The 16071-nt window shown below is 39.6% G+C and overlaps 1 protein-coding gene across 1 annotated transcript in view; it reads right to left on the reverse strand.

The window, feature by feature from the left end:
• Positions 1-12086: 12086 nt before the first annotated feature.
• LOC122805995 (vomeronasal type-2 receptor 26-like) overlaps positions 12087-16071 on the reverse strand; it is a 136977-nt gene continuing 132992 nt past the window's right edge. The window contains exon 3 of the mRNA XM_044076236.1: positions 12087-12985. Coding sequence (XP_043932171.1) covers positions 12087-12985 — 899 coding nt within the window. The remainder of the gene's footprint in view (positions 12986-16071) is intronic.

The following is a 16071-nucleotide window of genomic DNA, read 5'->3' on the forward strand; positions in this document are numbered from 1 at the left end:
TCAACAGTTTCATATTCTGTATAGAGGGTGAGTCTCAACAGACTGTTCAGGTGCAGGGTCTGTTTGTTTTGGAGTTCACATATGACACAGCCAGGGAAACCATGTCATCCCATAGACGCTGTGTTTTTAGGTTTGGATAGAGTTGTTTAACCATTGTATATGTGATTGCTGGGTTTTCACAATCTCCAGGTATGGTAATGGGCCCTTTTCTCAGTGAGAGGATGGTAAATATGTATGAACCTGTCTGACAAGATGTTGCAATGTCAGTCATGTACATGTATTCATTTACACTTTGCACTGACTCAGAACATATATGAGTTTACATTGATATTTATGACATTGCGAAAGAAAGCTTCATGGTTCTCTATGGACTCTTTGGCAATATTTTTGCCAGAACATGGCTTGGATAATGTTAGGAGTGCTCATTGTTTCTTGATGATACTGATCGGAGATTTATTGATCTTCTTTGGATTTTCACTTTCTTTGAACGACTTAAGTACTTGTAGTACATAGTCTGATTATGACAGGGGTCCAATATATTATATGGGTCTGTTTTCATATCACTGTGTGCACAAGGCAGGATTGGTGAATAGTGACAAGTGTCTGGAGTAAGAACTGCAACTGCCAGATATGTGCGGCCCACTGCTGTACTCAGACATGGCCTAAGTGTGTGAGCATGCCCACTATGGGCATATATACTATATGTGTGTGAAAAATCAAGTTGGTTTTTACTTCAGGGCTCACCTTTGTGTTGTACATCGACAGGAAGCATGCTGTGCCTGCAGGGCTTCCATGAGCCAATTTGCAGAGACTTATCAACATTTCTACATACAGGGGGGACAGCTATTATTTGTACATTTCTACATGCGGGGCACACCTGACTGTTACTGTGGGTGTACATAAGTTGAGGGCTACACCTGACACTTATACACATTTGCTAGGCCTGCACTGCTATGATAGGTACTCCATTTCAGTCTGTACTGTTGCCTATCGTACTGGCTTGAGGCTTACCACTGTACTACAGACCTTAGCTTCCAATTACATGCATATTAGTTTGTGACTTCATAGCATACCCAACCCACATCACACTGCCTTGCCTACTGTTATCTGTCTACATAGGTCTGGGGGGAGGTTACTCATATACCTCTTCAGAGGGCATGATACAGCATTTGTTTATGTTTGCGTTTATCTACAATTTTCCTGCTGGCTATGACTGTTAGGTATGTGACCCCCCCCCCAACTGGTATGTGTGAGTGACTTAAGATGTGTCTGTGCCACTGAAATGCTGTCATGGCTTAGTGGTTCAGTACTGTGACTATAGTGCACAGTACCCTGAGTTTGAGCCCTGTCACTGCTTTTTATTTTCCTGCTGGGCAGGCCTGGCTGGTTAAGGAACAGTAAAGCAGGTGTGAGCGTCTTTACCCGACTTTGCTCGACTTTGCCCAATGTTGCCCAACTTTGCCCAACGTTGCGCTAGTTAGCACAGTGCGCAGCTATGCACAATTATATTTAAATATGCTCAATACTGTTAAATGTGATTAGCAGTGCTTTCTATTGCTTAAAATAGGGCACTCATGCCTCAGGTGGTGCTGCAGGGCTGCCTATATCAGATGCACATAGTACACTCCCTATACATGTTTGAAAACAGGTAGTGTCAAGTTAGGCATCCCTTTTACTGTATGAGCGAGTCAGAGAGAGGTGTCATTTCCAGGGTTCCTACTGAGTCAGTGTATGTGCCATGCATTGTCTCTTTGCCAAGGCCAGGGCATACTGGGCACGCCTCCTTCTGCCTACTGGGGCAGGCTAAGGTTGTTCCTCCTCCGAGTCACACTGTGCCTGTGCAGGCCTTGGCAATGGTGGGGGGCTGTTCGGCCCTGCCCCATGCTGTACCTGCTGCAGCTATTTCCACAGGATCATATTTTGTAGCATGGCACATACCATGACAATTTGGGCACAATTATTTGCTGAGTACTGCAAGGCTCCACCAGATGTGTCCAGGCACCAGAACAATGACTTGAGCATCCCAAACACATGCTCAATTATGTTTCTTGTTTGTGCATGTGCTTCATTATGGAGTTCTTGTTCGGGTGTGTGTGCATTTCTGATGGATGTCATCAGCCACGGCTCCAGTGCATATCCAGCATCCCCCACTAGGTGACCATCAGGGATGTCCCCATTGGCAAATCTCTGGTACAGCTGTGTCAGATGCCAGATGTGGGAATCATGATAGCTTCCAGGGCAGCCAGCACACACATTCATTATTATGCCCTGGGCATCGCACATGACCTGGCAGTTGATGGAGGGGAAGCCCTTGCGGTTGATGTAGACCCTACCCTGCTCACCGGGTGGTGCTTTGATGTGTATGTGTGTGCAGTCTATTGCACCCTCTACCTCAGGGTATTCTGCTGTTTGGTGGAAAACACGCATATTGCTGGACAATGCCTCACGGGAATTGGGGAAATATACGTGGTCACCGACATGTGCTGACATGGCATCCTGGAACTGGTGCAGTACCCTGGATGCTGATGCCTGTGAAATCCCCATCATATCACCAGTTGGTCTCTGGAAGGTACCTGTAGCTAGTATTCTTAGGCCAACACATACCCTGGTATCCACTGGGATGGGTTCCCCTCTGTTGGTTCTGTGTGTGAGGCGTGGCCTGCACAGCTCAACAATTTGCTGCAGGAGGTCTCTGTCCACCCTATAGTGCTTCACTATCTCCAGCTCATGTAGCCCCTGGTAGGTTACCTGGGTCTATACACTCTTCTCTATCTCCTCACTGTGGGTTGCTCAGCAGCATTCACAACATCCCCACCCTCAGTACCTTGCACATGTTGGTTTATGATAGCAAGAGCAGCCCCTAACATTTTGTCTGACTTAAGCTTTTTAAGCTTTCCCTTTTTGTATACTGCAGTGTTCCAGAGTTCTTGGGAAAAAACAGGGGAGAATGGTGTCTGCAGAGTTTAAAGTGCTGGGCTGGGCTAGTCTGCTGCCCGTTTAATTGGCTGATTCTGATATATTTAACCTGGTAGCTCTGCTAGTTCTCCTTGGTTAACTTCCTACTACTTCTTTTCCTTCCTTTTCACTTTCTCTTTCTGCCCGGGGCAGCACCGCACAAACACGCGCACATGCGTGCACATGCGCGCACACGCTGTGTGCATGTTTGCAAGAAATTTCAGATATTTTCACAGTGTGCACCTTTGGTTTCTGGTTTTCAAATAGGACAACTGTAGACACGCCTCTTGCAATCCTGAGCAACTCAGGGCAAACACAAGACACTGCGCTCCAATTAGCTTACAGCCTTTCTGACATACCCCCTCATGATGTCACCTATATTCTACTCTACTACTCACCTACTCCTACACTTACACTCTTGGGACATGGCTCACATGCTGGGGAAAATTGGGATTCACTATCCTTATCCTCATTTGCATGGGATTGCCTACTAATGCATGGTTACATCTCTCACACTGAGACCCCCCCCCTTAGCAACCAGTACTCAGTGGACATGTTGTCTTCAGCCTGCCATTCACTTGCATGGCAGGATAAGCTTTTTAGTGAAAATGGCTATTTTTGGCTATTTTTAAGTTATTTTCTTGTTTTTAAAGTGCTGCACGTTTGCGCTGTGCTGCGCTATGCTTAAACATCAGAGATCGGGGAAAAAAAAAGTTGGATTTTAATAATTTTAAACATTTATAAATGCGAATGGCCTTATATTTGGCCATTGGCATATTTCCTCAACTGTATGAATCCTTTATTTGGAGCTGTCATAGCTCCGTTTAGCTATTTACAGAACTGTACTCCGTTACCAACAGAGTACATTTCTGCAGATAACACTAATCTTCCACGGACAGGGTAGTGTTTCCTGGATTGCAAATTTACCTCATTTGCATAGCTTTCAGCAGCAAATGAGGTAATTTGCATACCATGATGCTGTCTGTGCAAGAGTAGCTTCAGCAGCTCTCGTGCACGCCCCTGCTGGCTGTTCCTGGATTGCACGGCAGACATATTGCCTGTTTGACGTCTTACTCTACAATTCCATGCAAGCTTTCATAAATCCGGCCCCTTTTTTAATAATAAAAAATAGGTCATCTACAAAGCATCTATAGAATACGACCTTATCGTATCCTAAAAAAGCAGAAAGGCCTGTACTCGTATATGGAGAAGGTTTGGCAAAAAATGGGTGCAGCAAGGAGCAACACAGGTTTTTCTGGCAGAGCAGAGGTTGCAGCAAAAGAAGAAAGTACTAGATAATAATGAAAACACTGTGAGTTCTGACTTTGATTCCTGTGACAATGCAAGAATTTATAATCTGTCTGATTTTTGCTTCAATGAACATCATATTAGGGTTTTAAAACTAGGTTTTTCATTCATACCTAGTCACAGAGCAAATTTAATTAGTAGCATTTTGCAATTAAAGTTTTTACCAGGAAAATTAACTTACATTACTTGTTAAAAAATGTTGCTGTCAGGGAGATATTGGTTAACCCTTCATCTTTTAATCCACCATTACATTATACTCTATAGGTTTTTGAAAAAAGCTTGGAAAGATAAAATTAGGAAATGTTCGTCAAGCAAAGCATGTAGCAGCTTTTTCAACCTTTCTAGTGAAGAAAAAATGCTAACATTGATATATAGAAACAAAAGGATTTGAGATTCATGAAGGCCGATAAGGGGGGGGGGAGTGATGATGAATGCCAAATGGTACAATGATTCAATGGAAGCTATGTTAAACCATCCTGATGAATATCAGGAACTGTCTTTCTGAGAAATACATGATAGTAATAGGTTTATACATTGCTTCTTGTATGATTGTTTAATGAATGCTGACATTACTCCCAATATATATAACTTTATGTTAAATGAGAACTGAGAGTTGGTGTTTTGTTTGTCATTCCAAAAATCCACAACATTAGAACGTTTAGTTTATTTACAACCGATTCAGCCATGATTGCTATATGCTGACTGTTGATATTACTGTATTGTTTACATCCATTCCAGATGTAGATGGTTTGGAAATTGTAAGGTCTTATTTTACCAAATACAATTCTTTTGACAACAACAGTGCTTGAACATGTTTTGGAGGATAGAAGAGGGGGGACTATAAAAACAAGTGGAAAAGAAGGAGGTAGAATGGCAATTAAAATTAAGAGCTGATGTCTCCAATGGTTTAAATGAGATGATCAACATCAAGTGTTTATTAAAGGAACGTAGGTTAAAGGCAGTTTAAGAATTAATTGTTTTTACTGGCACTGTTTAATTTAATTGATTAATGAATTTTATTGGTTGAACAAGTGTATTTTGTATTTCTGCAGAAGCTTTTACAAAAGCAGCAATTAAAAGTTTGGAGTTGGAGGTTAGTTGGTCAAGCTGGAAAAGTGGATGGGCAGTCTATATTATTTAGTCGAATGGCTATTCAGCAAATATCCATTCGAAGAACACCTATTTAGCAATGCCGCTCTTCATCAAACAGCGAATTTTAACTAGGTCAAACGAGCGGTTGGCCACTGTCTGGAATTTCCCCTTTTCCGCACTGTAGTACAATCTTGGAGTTGGTCTATTTTGTTAGGGCTGTGTGGGAGGTGTAGTCCCCCCATCTTGGCAGGTTTTAAATTTTATTTATTTTTATTTTTTTGCAATTACACAGTTGGCCAACTGCTTGTTTGCCCTACTTAAAATTTGTTGTTCGATGAAAAATGGCTTTGCTAAATAGGTGTTTGACAAATGGCTACTCGCTGAATAGCCATTCAATAAAGTAATATTGACCTGGTGTAAAGGAATGAAAAGGAAAGATTTGGTTGGTGTAGGAATGGTGTATATAGTAGATGGTAAGATGGGAAGAAAGTGATAGAAATATTCTCTGCATAAAGGGTCTTTCACGGATGTTCTGAGAGAATTAACCATGCAGTTGTGAGAATTATCTAAGTTAGTTTGTCTGGGTGTGGAACATGTACAAAGCCAGGTGATGTTTAGGTACTGTTTAAGCTGGGTTTTGAAATATATTGACTTGTCTGTCAGTTTGAGTGTGACAGGGATAGAATTCCATACTCTTGATACATAGTTGGAGTAGGAGGAGTAGCCTGCCTTGTTGATGGACTTAGTGGTAAGCAGGAAGGACTTTTTGGTAGAACACAGCTCTCTGGTACAGGAGTAGTATTGCAATATGATTTGGGGTGCAGGGCATTTATCTGACATATAGATAAAATTGTGTGCCATGACTAACTGGGAATAGAAAAAGTAGTTTGCGTAATTCTACCCAGGTTAGCTTTCTAATGGTGGTACAATAATTGGTTATGTATGATGAATTTCTGGTAAATATAGTTATTTTGTTATAGCATGGTTCTAATTTCATTTTTGTTAGGTTTTAGTAAATAGACATGCTTACAGAATAGATGGAGACAGGTATGATCTGGCAATGAATTTCCAGCATTATCTGTGAAGTATTGATTGATAAGTTTCATTAAGTGTTTATTTTTTTCTTGGTGGTTTAACGTTGGTGCTCAGCTGAGTTTTTGTTGATTGTTGAGAAGGATAAACAGTATAACATAGTCTGAGGAACCGCTTCAATTTTAATGTTGTTGGCCGAGTAGATATGGAAGGTATGTTTTAGATTGTAGGAATTCTTAAGGTTAAGGAACATTAACTTTGTTTTATTTGGACTTGGAGACAGTGGGAATTATCTATCTAAGGTATGGATGAGAGGGACTGTGCTAATAATATAGACTACCCACTGCCTAAACCTTCTAGAGGTGTTCAGGTGCTTGGAATGGATGATGAATCAGGGCCTGATAGGCATAGTGAAGGAGAATTTTTAGTGGAGGGCCCCCGGCTTCCTTGTTCATTCACTCTAAGAAGGTGCAAGAAGATAGCACAGAAAGCCCAGGTGAGTGATCCAGAACAGGTTTTACCTTTGAGGAGTCCTTTGGGAAGCCCTCCCAGGAGGAGGAAGGGCAAAGGCAAGGGACAGAAAAGGTATTAGTTCTTGGTTCTATTTTTGGTTCTATGCATGGTTTTAATGACACCACTTGCTTAGAATTAAACACTAACTATTAAATAAGTAATAATAATGTAGTAGTTACTTCACATGGGTTTAAAATTTTCAATTACAGTAATTTAGTTATTCATGGTAGATACTTTACCTTGTTTGGCAAAAGATTTACATTTGAGCCTTTGCAGAGGTTGGATATAGGGAAAATTCTTCTTTATTTGAAGTTGCATGTCTAGAAAATGAATTTTAAATTTATGTTTTCCAATGGTAATTATAACTCCCCTTTGTTATCTGCTCCGTGATTTGTTAGAAAAAGTACCTTTAATCCCCCTTTGCTTCCCACTATTAGTTTACTTGACAAATTATGTACGTAGGATATTTGTAAATGTTATTCCCAGAATAAATACAGGTGAAAAGGTAATTTGACTCAAGATGAGGTACTCTCATGAATGAAATAATTAACAATAAGGAGATTAGGGTTGTGAGATTCAATGAGGGAGGGAGGATTGTGTTCATGTACATCACCGAATATTCTAGTAAGATGTTCACTTTGCTCAACAATGAACAGCAAAATGCTAGAGCATCTAAAAGCATCAAAAAATAAATTTCATATAGTCTACAGAAAAAAAGATGTTTTTTGTATGGTTTAATGATGGAAGGTAGGATTGACAGTGATGGTTACAAATTCCTAATGGCAGAATATCTCTTGTGCCTAATATATTTGGAATTCCCAAAATGCACAGACATCTAAATGATCCCCAGTTTCATTCTATCATAGCTACAAGTGGGTCTAAGATGCACCTGTTAGGTCTTTATGTTGACAGGAGAATTAAAAATTTGAGATCCCTGTTTAGGTATATTTTAAAGGATTCTTGGGACTTCCTTGGTAGTATTAAGACCATTGTTTTTGGTAATTATAGAATTTAAAGATTTATTCTCCTATATACTGAATGATATAGGTTTGGAATTGGTTAGAGAATTTCTATGTAAAAATAGTAGTCTTGATAATGATGAAGTTAATATGGTAGGTGATTTTATGGACATCATTTTGAATAACAACTTCATGTGTTTTGAAGGAGAATATTTGAAGCAAGTCAGTGGCATTGCTATGGGTGCTGCATGTGCCCCCCCCCCCCTCATACACACACACACACACACACACACACACACACACACACACACACACACACGCACACACGCACACACACACACACACACACACACACACACACACACACACACACACACGTGGATATTATTATCTGGTATTGGGAACAAAAATTTGTATTACCATCCTAATAAAAGCATTATTTAATTATATAAGGTTTTTGGATGACATTTTTTTTTAATTTGGAGGTAATGAATCTTCTTTAAAATGGTTAATTGATTATGTCAGTAGCACCACCATGTTTTTGAAGTTTGCTTACTATTTTCCAGTAAAAGCATTAATTATTTGAGTGTACTTTTAATTAAAGATTTTAGTTCTCACACATTCAAGTCTAAATTATATAGAAAGCCAACCTTCTCCAATAGTTATTTCCACTTCAGTAGTTGTCACCCCCTTAATAAGAAGCTAAGTTTGGTAAAAGCTAAGTTGTTGCAGTTGGTAAGAATTATATCTGAAGATGATGATTTTCATGAGGAAACTGGAGTATTAAGCATAAGCATAGTGAAATGGGATACCCATAAGATTTGCTGAATGATGCTCATAGTGAGATTAATAGGGAGAGAAACGATCAATTTTACCCCTTATTAAGAAAGGGCCTTCTTGATGGTAAGGACGGTGGTATTAAAGAAAGTAAAGGTTTACACTGGGTACTCCATCTGAAAATAGTTTGTTCCTTAAGTACAACCATGACAGTAACACCATAAAAAATTGTGTTAAGGGGGAACTGGAAGATTTTTAAGAGTGATCCAGAGTTAGTGGAGAAGGTAGGGGATCATCCTCTTTTTGGCTATAAGAGGTGTAGCAATTTAAAAGAAGTAATAGAAAAAGCAGGTTTTAAGAGTGGACATTGTGGTGGGGATTAGGTAAAGGTACCAGGAAATGCAGAGCCTGTAGGCAATGCAGTTTTATCTATGAAGGGGGTATTATTAGACTACCCAGTATCAACTATACTTTTTGGTTTTATCAAAGCTTTAATTGTAAATATTTGGGGGTTATATATTTAGAGTTTTGCAATTTCTGTTTTTCTTTTTAACTGGCAAAAACTGAACTCTACCTGAAAAAGAGGATTTATAAGCATTGGTATGATGCTAACTGTAAAAAGGAGACAAATGAACAGGAGATCAGAAACCCAAGGGGTGGTCCTTGGGAAGATACTTTAGAGTATAGGGAGCTGTTATGGCAAATGTGCCAGAATGCCAGTGAGAAGCTAAGACTGAATGATGCTGTTTCCATTACTAATTTGTTGAAACTAAAGGCAGCAAAACTGTACTTTTCCCTGGTATGCTCTTGCTAATCTTTGTTGTATTTCTGGCAGTTTTCCTTTGTTTTTATATACTTATAAAAGCTTTATACCACGCGCACGCACACACACACACACACACACACACACACACACACACACGCATATATATATATATATATATATATATATATATATATATATATATATAGCTATGAATTCTTTTATACATATTTCAGTTGTATTTCCCTAGTTCCAGCCTATTTCACATACAGTTTTAGGATATGTTATCATGGTCCTTGGGGTACTGTTCACCACTGTATTTTTACTAGGGGTGATTTGTTGTATTTCTTTATAGTTGGTTTTAGCCTGTTTTTAACCTGCAACTTTAATGGTATGTAAATGAAGTTAAGTCCATTGGTTATTCCATTAACTGAATGCGATACATAATTGTGATGTAAAATTATTAGTTCTGATGAAGGCTCATACTTTGAGGTTGAACATGCTTAAGGTCTTGCAAGTACATATTTGTTTAAGCAGTGCTGAGTGCTCTTGGCTGTCTTTTTAGCCAAGTACTGTGGTTATTTGTTTTATTTCATGGCTGGTACTCTTTTATGGTTCTTGGTTAACCATCACCAACTTCAGGCAAAAGAGACCTGTTTTTCATGAAAGTCAATAGTTTACTAGGGGAGTTTGAATTTGAATGTAAGAGCATTAATGAATAAAATATTTGCTGATGACATATCCGTTCTAGAGACAATATAAAGACAGAGACAAAGCAGCAGTGGAAAAGGTCCAAAGGGAAGCAGCACAAACCATTAAAAAGATAGAGAAACTGGACAGTGAGGATAAGCCCTAAGAAACGGCTTGATTAGATTTATTTATTTATTAATTTACTGACAGTTGCTTATCATGAAAGTCCAAATGGATAATTTTATCCATTTTCAGTTGAGGGCTGGGGAGAAAGGCTCCACAAATAAATGAAAGGAAACTATATATACACATGTGTAAATGTCATGATATTACCATATACTGTAAACACAGAGTAACACAAATAATATTACTCATATGCCATGTAGAATAATGCACAACAATATCAAAAAACATAGAAAACACTGAATCAAACAATGCACTGGCCAAAATAAATTACAAAGTTTTCAATTACAGCATAACTGAATATCTTGATTTAACAAAAATGAAAACTTTCTGAACAGAATAAGAAAAAAATAAGTGAATGTTGCCATTGCATACTTTAATAACTGTGCATAATGAAATCCTTTTATTTACATAAACCAAAGCAAAGATCTTTAGAGACTGACTGCAAATGAATAAATTAACACCACAAAACAAACAAAAAAGAGATCAGCCCTCTGATTATTATAGCAATTTCTGATGATTGCCTTATAGATCTGCCTTCATTAATCCTGCATCTGTCAAACATGGATTAAAAAGACAACTAAGGAAAAGTTCCTATTGCAAGTAATTACTGACAGGAGAAAAGCTACCTTGTTTCTCTCTGCAAGACATATTACATCACAGAGGTGGAGTGGCCTTGGAGAGTGTTGAAGTTTCTGATACTTGTCATTTCCTCTAATATTTCTTTTAAAGCTGAATTATTTAGTCAGTTGCATAATTGCTCCTTGAAAACACTTTGATGGAACATAAAGTTACAGATCACTGCTGATAAAAATGTGTTGTAGCTGAGCACAGATGCCTGTTGGATATAAAAGAGCTGCATGTGGAAAAAAGCAAAATATCGTATCTTCTGTTGCAGTCAAGTGTATATGTTAAAGCTCCGGTTGCATTCAGTTATCTAATCTTAAAAAATTGCGTTTTTTTTTTCCCAGAGAACAGAGTAATTTTATTCTTACATAACTAAGTCATTGACTACTGCAGAATGGAAAAAAGGCAAAGACAAGAATAGGTTCATAGGTTCATAGGTAGGTACTAGGCTATCTGCCCGAAGGCATTTATAAGCCTAGCCGGAATGTGTTGGCTTGCGCCGCCCCCCTTAGATTAGTTCCCTGTGCCTCTGTCCAGCAGACCCATTGAAATGATCCCTGGGGTAAACTTTTTGTTTCCCATCAACTCATCAAGGTTTCTCTTGAAGAGGGTTAGCAAGGAGCTCTGACTAATGTAGATTGGAATCTTGTTCCAGAGCATGGGAAGTCTCTGGGTCAGGAATCTATCCCTCCAGCACATCCTATTTATTGTTGTGGTGAGGTTTAGATCCCTGGAGCATTTGGCTCGAGGGGATATGGTTTTCTTTAGGTGGAGCATGTCCATCAATACTGGGTTGGACATGGCCTTGTATGTCAGGCAGAGATCACCTCTGAGTATAAACAGCATGGTAGAGATTACTGTTGCAGTGGTCTTAGTCTAAATGTGCAGTTTTGGAATATGTGGTAAACATTTTTTTACTACTTCATTAGTGAAAAAAAATTGTACAATTGAGGGGGAAGCATAGCCAGAGAGCAAAATTTTCATTCAGCTGGGAGTTAGGTAATGCTGTCCTTAAAGGACGGGATCAGTCACTGCAGTTTCACAATGTATCATTTGACATACACTATTATTTTCTATGGCAGTAATAAATATAAACTACAAGTAGTTCCATAATAAGGCTCAGGTATATTCAGGTTACTAAATAAATCTCATGCTGTTTATCAGTTGTTTGGTATAATTTTTGAGAGTCACTTTTCCCTAACCATATATCCCCTGGTGTTCAGTTCTGGCCTCAGTATTATGATGTAACACTTGGGTAAGAATATACAGCCCAACATTCCAGCACTGGAAGCCAGGATGGCAAAAATTTCCACAGCTACCATGTACATCCCCCTGATGCTCAGGTATGCAGGGATAAATGACAGCCACACACTGACAAACACAAGCATGCTAAAGGTAATGTACTTAGCCTCATTGAAGCTGCCAGGTAAGTTCCTGGCCAGGAAGGCAACAACAAAGGAGGAAATAGCTAAGAAGCCCAAGTATCCTAGCATGGTCCAAAAGGCAAAAACTGATCCTTCATTGCACTCAATGATTATCTTTCCATCTGTTGAGGTCTTGTTAAATTCTGGAAATGGAACAGATGTGTACAACCAAGAAAAGCAAATAGTCACCTGAACCAGTGATCCAAAGATAACAGTGGAAGTGGATACCCTGGATCCTACCCAGTTCTTTAACCTGCTGTCTGGCCTTGTGGCACTAAAGGCAATCACCACTGTGACAGTTTTGGCTAAAATGCAGGACACACAAATGGAGAATGTCAAACCAAACACCACCTGACGAAACATGCAGTTCAGCTTCATGGGACGACCAATGAAAAGCAGGGAACACAAGAAACAGAGTGTGAGGGAAACTAGTAGGAAGTAGCTGAGCTCACGGTTGTTAGCCTTGACTATCGGAGTGTCCTTGAACTTAATGAAAATGCAGAAAATCAAAACTGTCAAAACACTCAGGGTACTTGAGCAAAAAAATAGTGAAGCTCCAATAGGGTCTTCATAGGAGAGATATTCTATGCTTTTTGGAATGCACTTATCTCGCTTATCATTGGACCAGAAATCCTCTGTACATTTCATGCAGCTCACAGCATCTTGGAGTGGAGAAAAATAAAAATAAAAGTGAATAACAGTATGTGAATTTATAATAGTAAGCACATCATATCTTTTTATATTATATTGAAAAGCACAAACATTCTGTTTGTCTACAGTCTGATAGTGCATTGAAAAAATGTATTTGGATAGCAAACAAATGCAGAAAATGTCATTTAAAAAGGAACTGTAACAGGAAAACTAATGAGTTATTTAACTAATCCAAACTTTCCACTAAACACTTAACCTTGCTGTGGAAGAACACTCCATGCATACATTCTGGAACAATGCATTCACTATAAACATTTTATTTGATCTTTATAAACGGTGTCACCAGTTAATACTGTGCGTGATTCTAATATATCACCAGTACAAGAGTGGGACTTCATAACCAGTATCCATTTCCAAATGATGGCATTCTTAATCTGCAAACTAAGGAGTAACATGCGTCATGTGATCATCAATCATAATAAAACTTTATTTTGCTGTAACCATTTCCAGCAGATGGCTACACTTTTGTACATTTTATTTTTTGGGGACATGGTACAAAGTGAAATATGCAGCTGGCAGACAAAAAAAAAAAAATGGTGGTCATGTGAAATTTCACTCACTTAAAAAAGTAAAACATAGGCTAGTATTTTTAACCTACACATTGAGTTGTGCAAAAAAGTATCCAAAGCAGCATCTTTTACTTAGGTGATTATAACTGTGTTATGACTGCATTATGATATGGAAATGAAATTCCCAATACAAACACAAATGAGAGACAGTAGCTATGCAGATGATGTTATTAAACAAGGTGGAGCGATTCAGGAACATGTAAAGCAGATGTGCTACACGCAATGTTTGCCTATTCTAAACACCAGAAATGGCTGGTGCATTGGACACTGAATGTTACTGACAGCAGCAGCTGTAACAGAACAACATGCTAGTATCTGTTCTAGCAGCATTGCCCATGATGGAGTATGCAACGGTCCTCCATGCTAATGTGTACAGTGCATTAGTGCTTAACATACCATCACTTGGTTGACAAGCAGACTGCAGACCTGTGTAGGTAAGGATACTGAGCAAGAGTTTGTTTAATTGTGTAGTGGAATCAAGGCGGACACATGGACAGCCCATCTCAGAGGACATTAAGATTTTATAACTTTAACCATCCAAGCTACAGAAAATTTTTCATTGACCAACAGGGGCACACTTAGAATATCACATGCATGATATGGGCATATCCCACTCCTATGCCTTGGCATTATGTTGCAGCATATGGAAGAGTGAATATGGCTCCAATGGACTACAGAAGGGAGAACCACTACTATACAGGGGAGAACAGAGCAGTGCCCATTTCACTGCGCTGGCTGGAAATGTTGATTGCACATTGTCATTGAAGACCCATCTTGTTCATGAAGCCTCAGGTATATATTATGAAATGGCCTATACTCCCTGAACTGACAGGTGGTGCTCTGTGTCCAGGGTATCATAAATAATGGTTTCTGCTGCCCAAACAGTTCCTGTGATGCCCCACAGTTTGCTACCAAACTGTGTGGCTACAGCTGGTGTTTCATACAGTTCAAGGGTACATTACCAGGTGTATTACCTTCATACATGGTCATCGGTAGGTACACATTTAGGTGGACATAGAGATCAATATATCCAGTTACCAAGCAGTCATGTTTCAGACCATATAGAATAGTGCCATCATTGTGTAAAGCAAGGGATGCCAGAAATACTTTGGAACTGTGACTTATAACCTCCATCCCATGGCTAACTTAATGTTTTCTCTGCGTGGATGTGTATGGTAGGGCACCATAGTACTCACATGAAACCTGAATAATATGTTACATAACATGGTTGTGTGGAAACTGTTTTAGCAGCAGGTAAACATCCCAGCATGCTGGCTATACCTGTTGGAGTGGTCTAGAAGCAACTCAGCTGTTCAGAGATGGAGGGTGGAGCACTCTGCAGCAGGATGCCGCCATGTGAAGCAGGGGTTAGGGCAATGCACTGTAGGACTGGCTTACATGCAGTGTTTGGTCCACAACTCTGGGCAATGGTGCACGCAACATAGAATGAAATGATGCATGCAGTATTAAACTCAGGTGATACAGGACAGTGCATGAAATTGCTATGCTGTGCATTAGAAATTACCATACCCACACAGGTTAGCAGGTGGGCAGGTCAGAGTCATCATCATTTGCATAGTAAGTGGGTACACAGTAACAGGAGACAGCAGTGCTGTCATGGGCATTAGGGTCATGGGTTGTGACTTTGGTGGCTATAGGTTCATAGGTGTGTACTAGGCTAATGGACCTGGAGCCTTTACAAGCCTGGCCCATTGATTACCCTGGCATCATGCCACCCAACCTTATTTCCCAGTGCCTCTGTTGAGTAAAGCCACTGGAATGATCCCTGGGGTGAATTTTCTATTTCCCATTCACTCATCAAGATTTCTCTTGAAGAGGGCCAGTGAGATGCTCTGCTTGACATGTATGGGAAGTCTATTCCATAGCATGGGCAGTCTCTGGGATATGAATCTGTCCCTCCAGCATGTTCTGTTGATTGTGGTAATGAGGTTGAGGTATGTGGAATGTGTGGTGTGGAGGGATTGGGAGTTCTTTAGATGTAGCATTTCTAACAGAGCTGGGTTAGACATGGCTTTGTAAGTCAAGCAGAGATCGCCTCTAAGTAGACGATATGAGACAGAGAATAGTTGGAGTTTTTTCAGTCTGTCCATGTAGGACAAATGTTTAAGACCTAGGATCTTCTTTGTGAGGTACTTTTGAGGCCTCTCCAGTTGATGCAGGTGTTTAGTGAGGCACATGCCAAATGGGGCATTGTACTCAATGATTGGCCTAATGAGGGAAGAGTAGAGGGAGACAATGAATGACTTCTTTCTTCCTGGATGCAAAACCCTTAGTAATGAGATGTACTACATAGAAGGACTTTCTGACCACAGTGGCAATGTGGTGGTCAAAAGAGACATGCAGTCTGATTTCAGGTTATAGGGATCAGGGATAACAATCACAAAGTAGGAAGCAGAGCTGCCATATTGTGGACGTGGATGAATCTCACTGCAGTAGTCTAGTAGTCT

The sequence above is a fragment of the Protopterus annectens genome, chromosome 7.part0, assembly GCF_019279795.1.
Source record: "Protopterus annectens isolate FY-2018-M chromosome 7.part0, PAN1.0, whole genome shotgun sequence".
Taxonomy (NCBI): Eukaryota; Metazoa; Chordata; order Ceratodontiformes; family Protopteridae; genus Protopterus; species Protopterus annectens.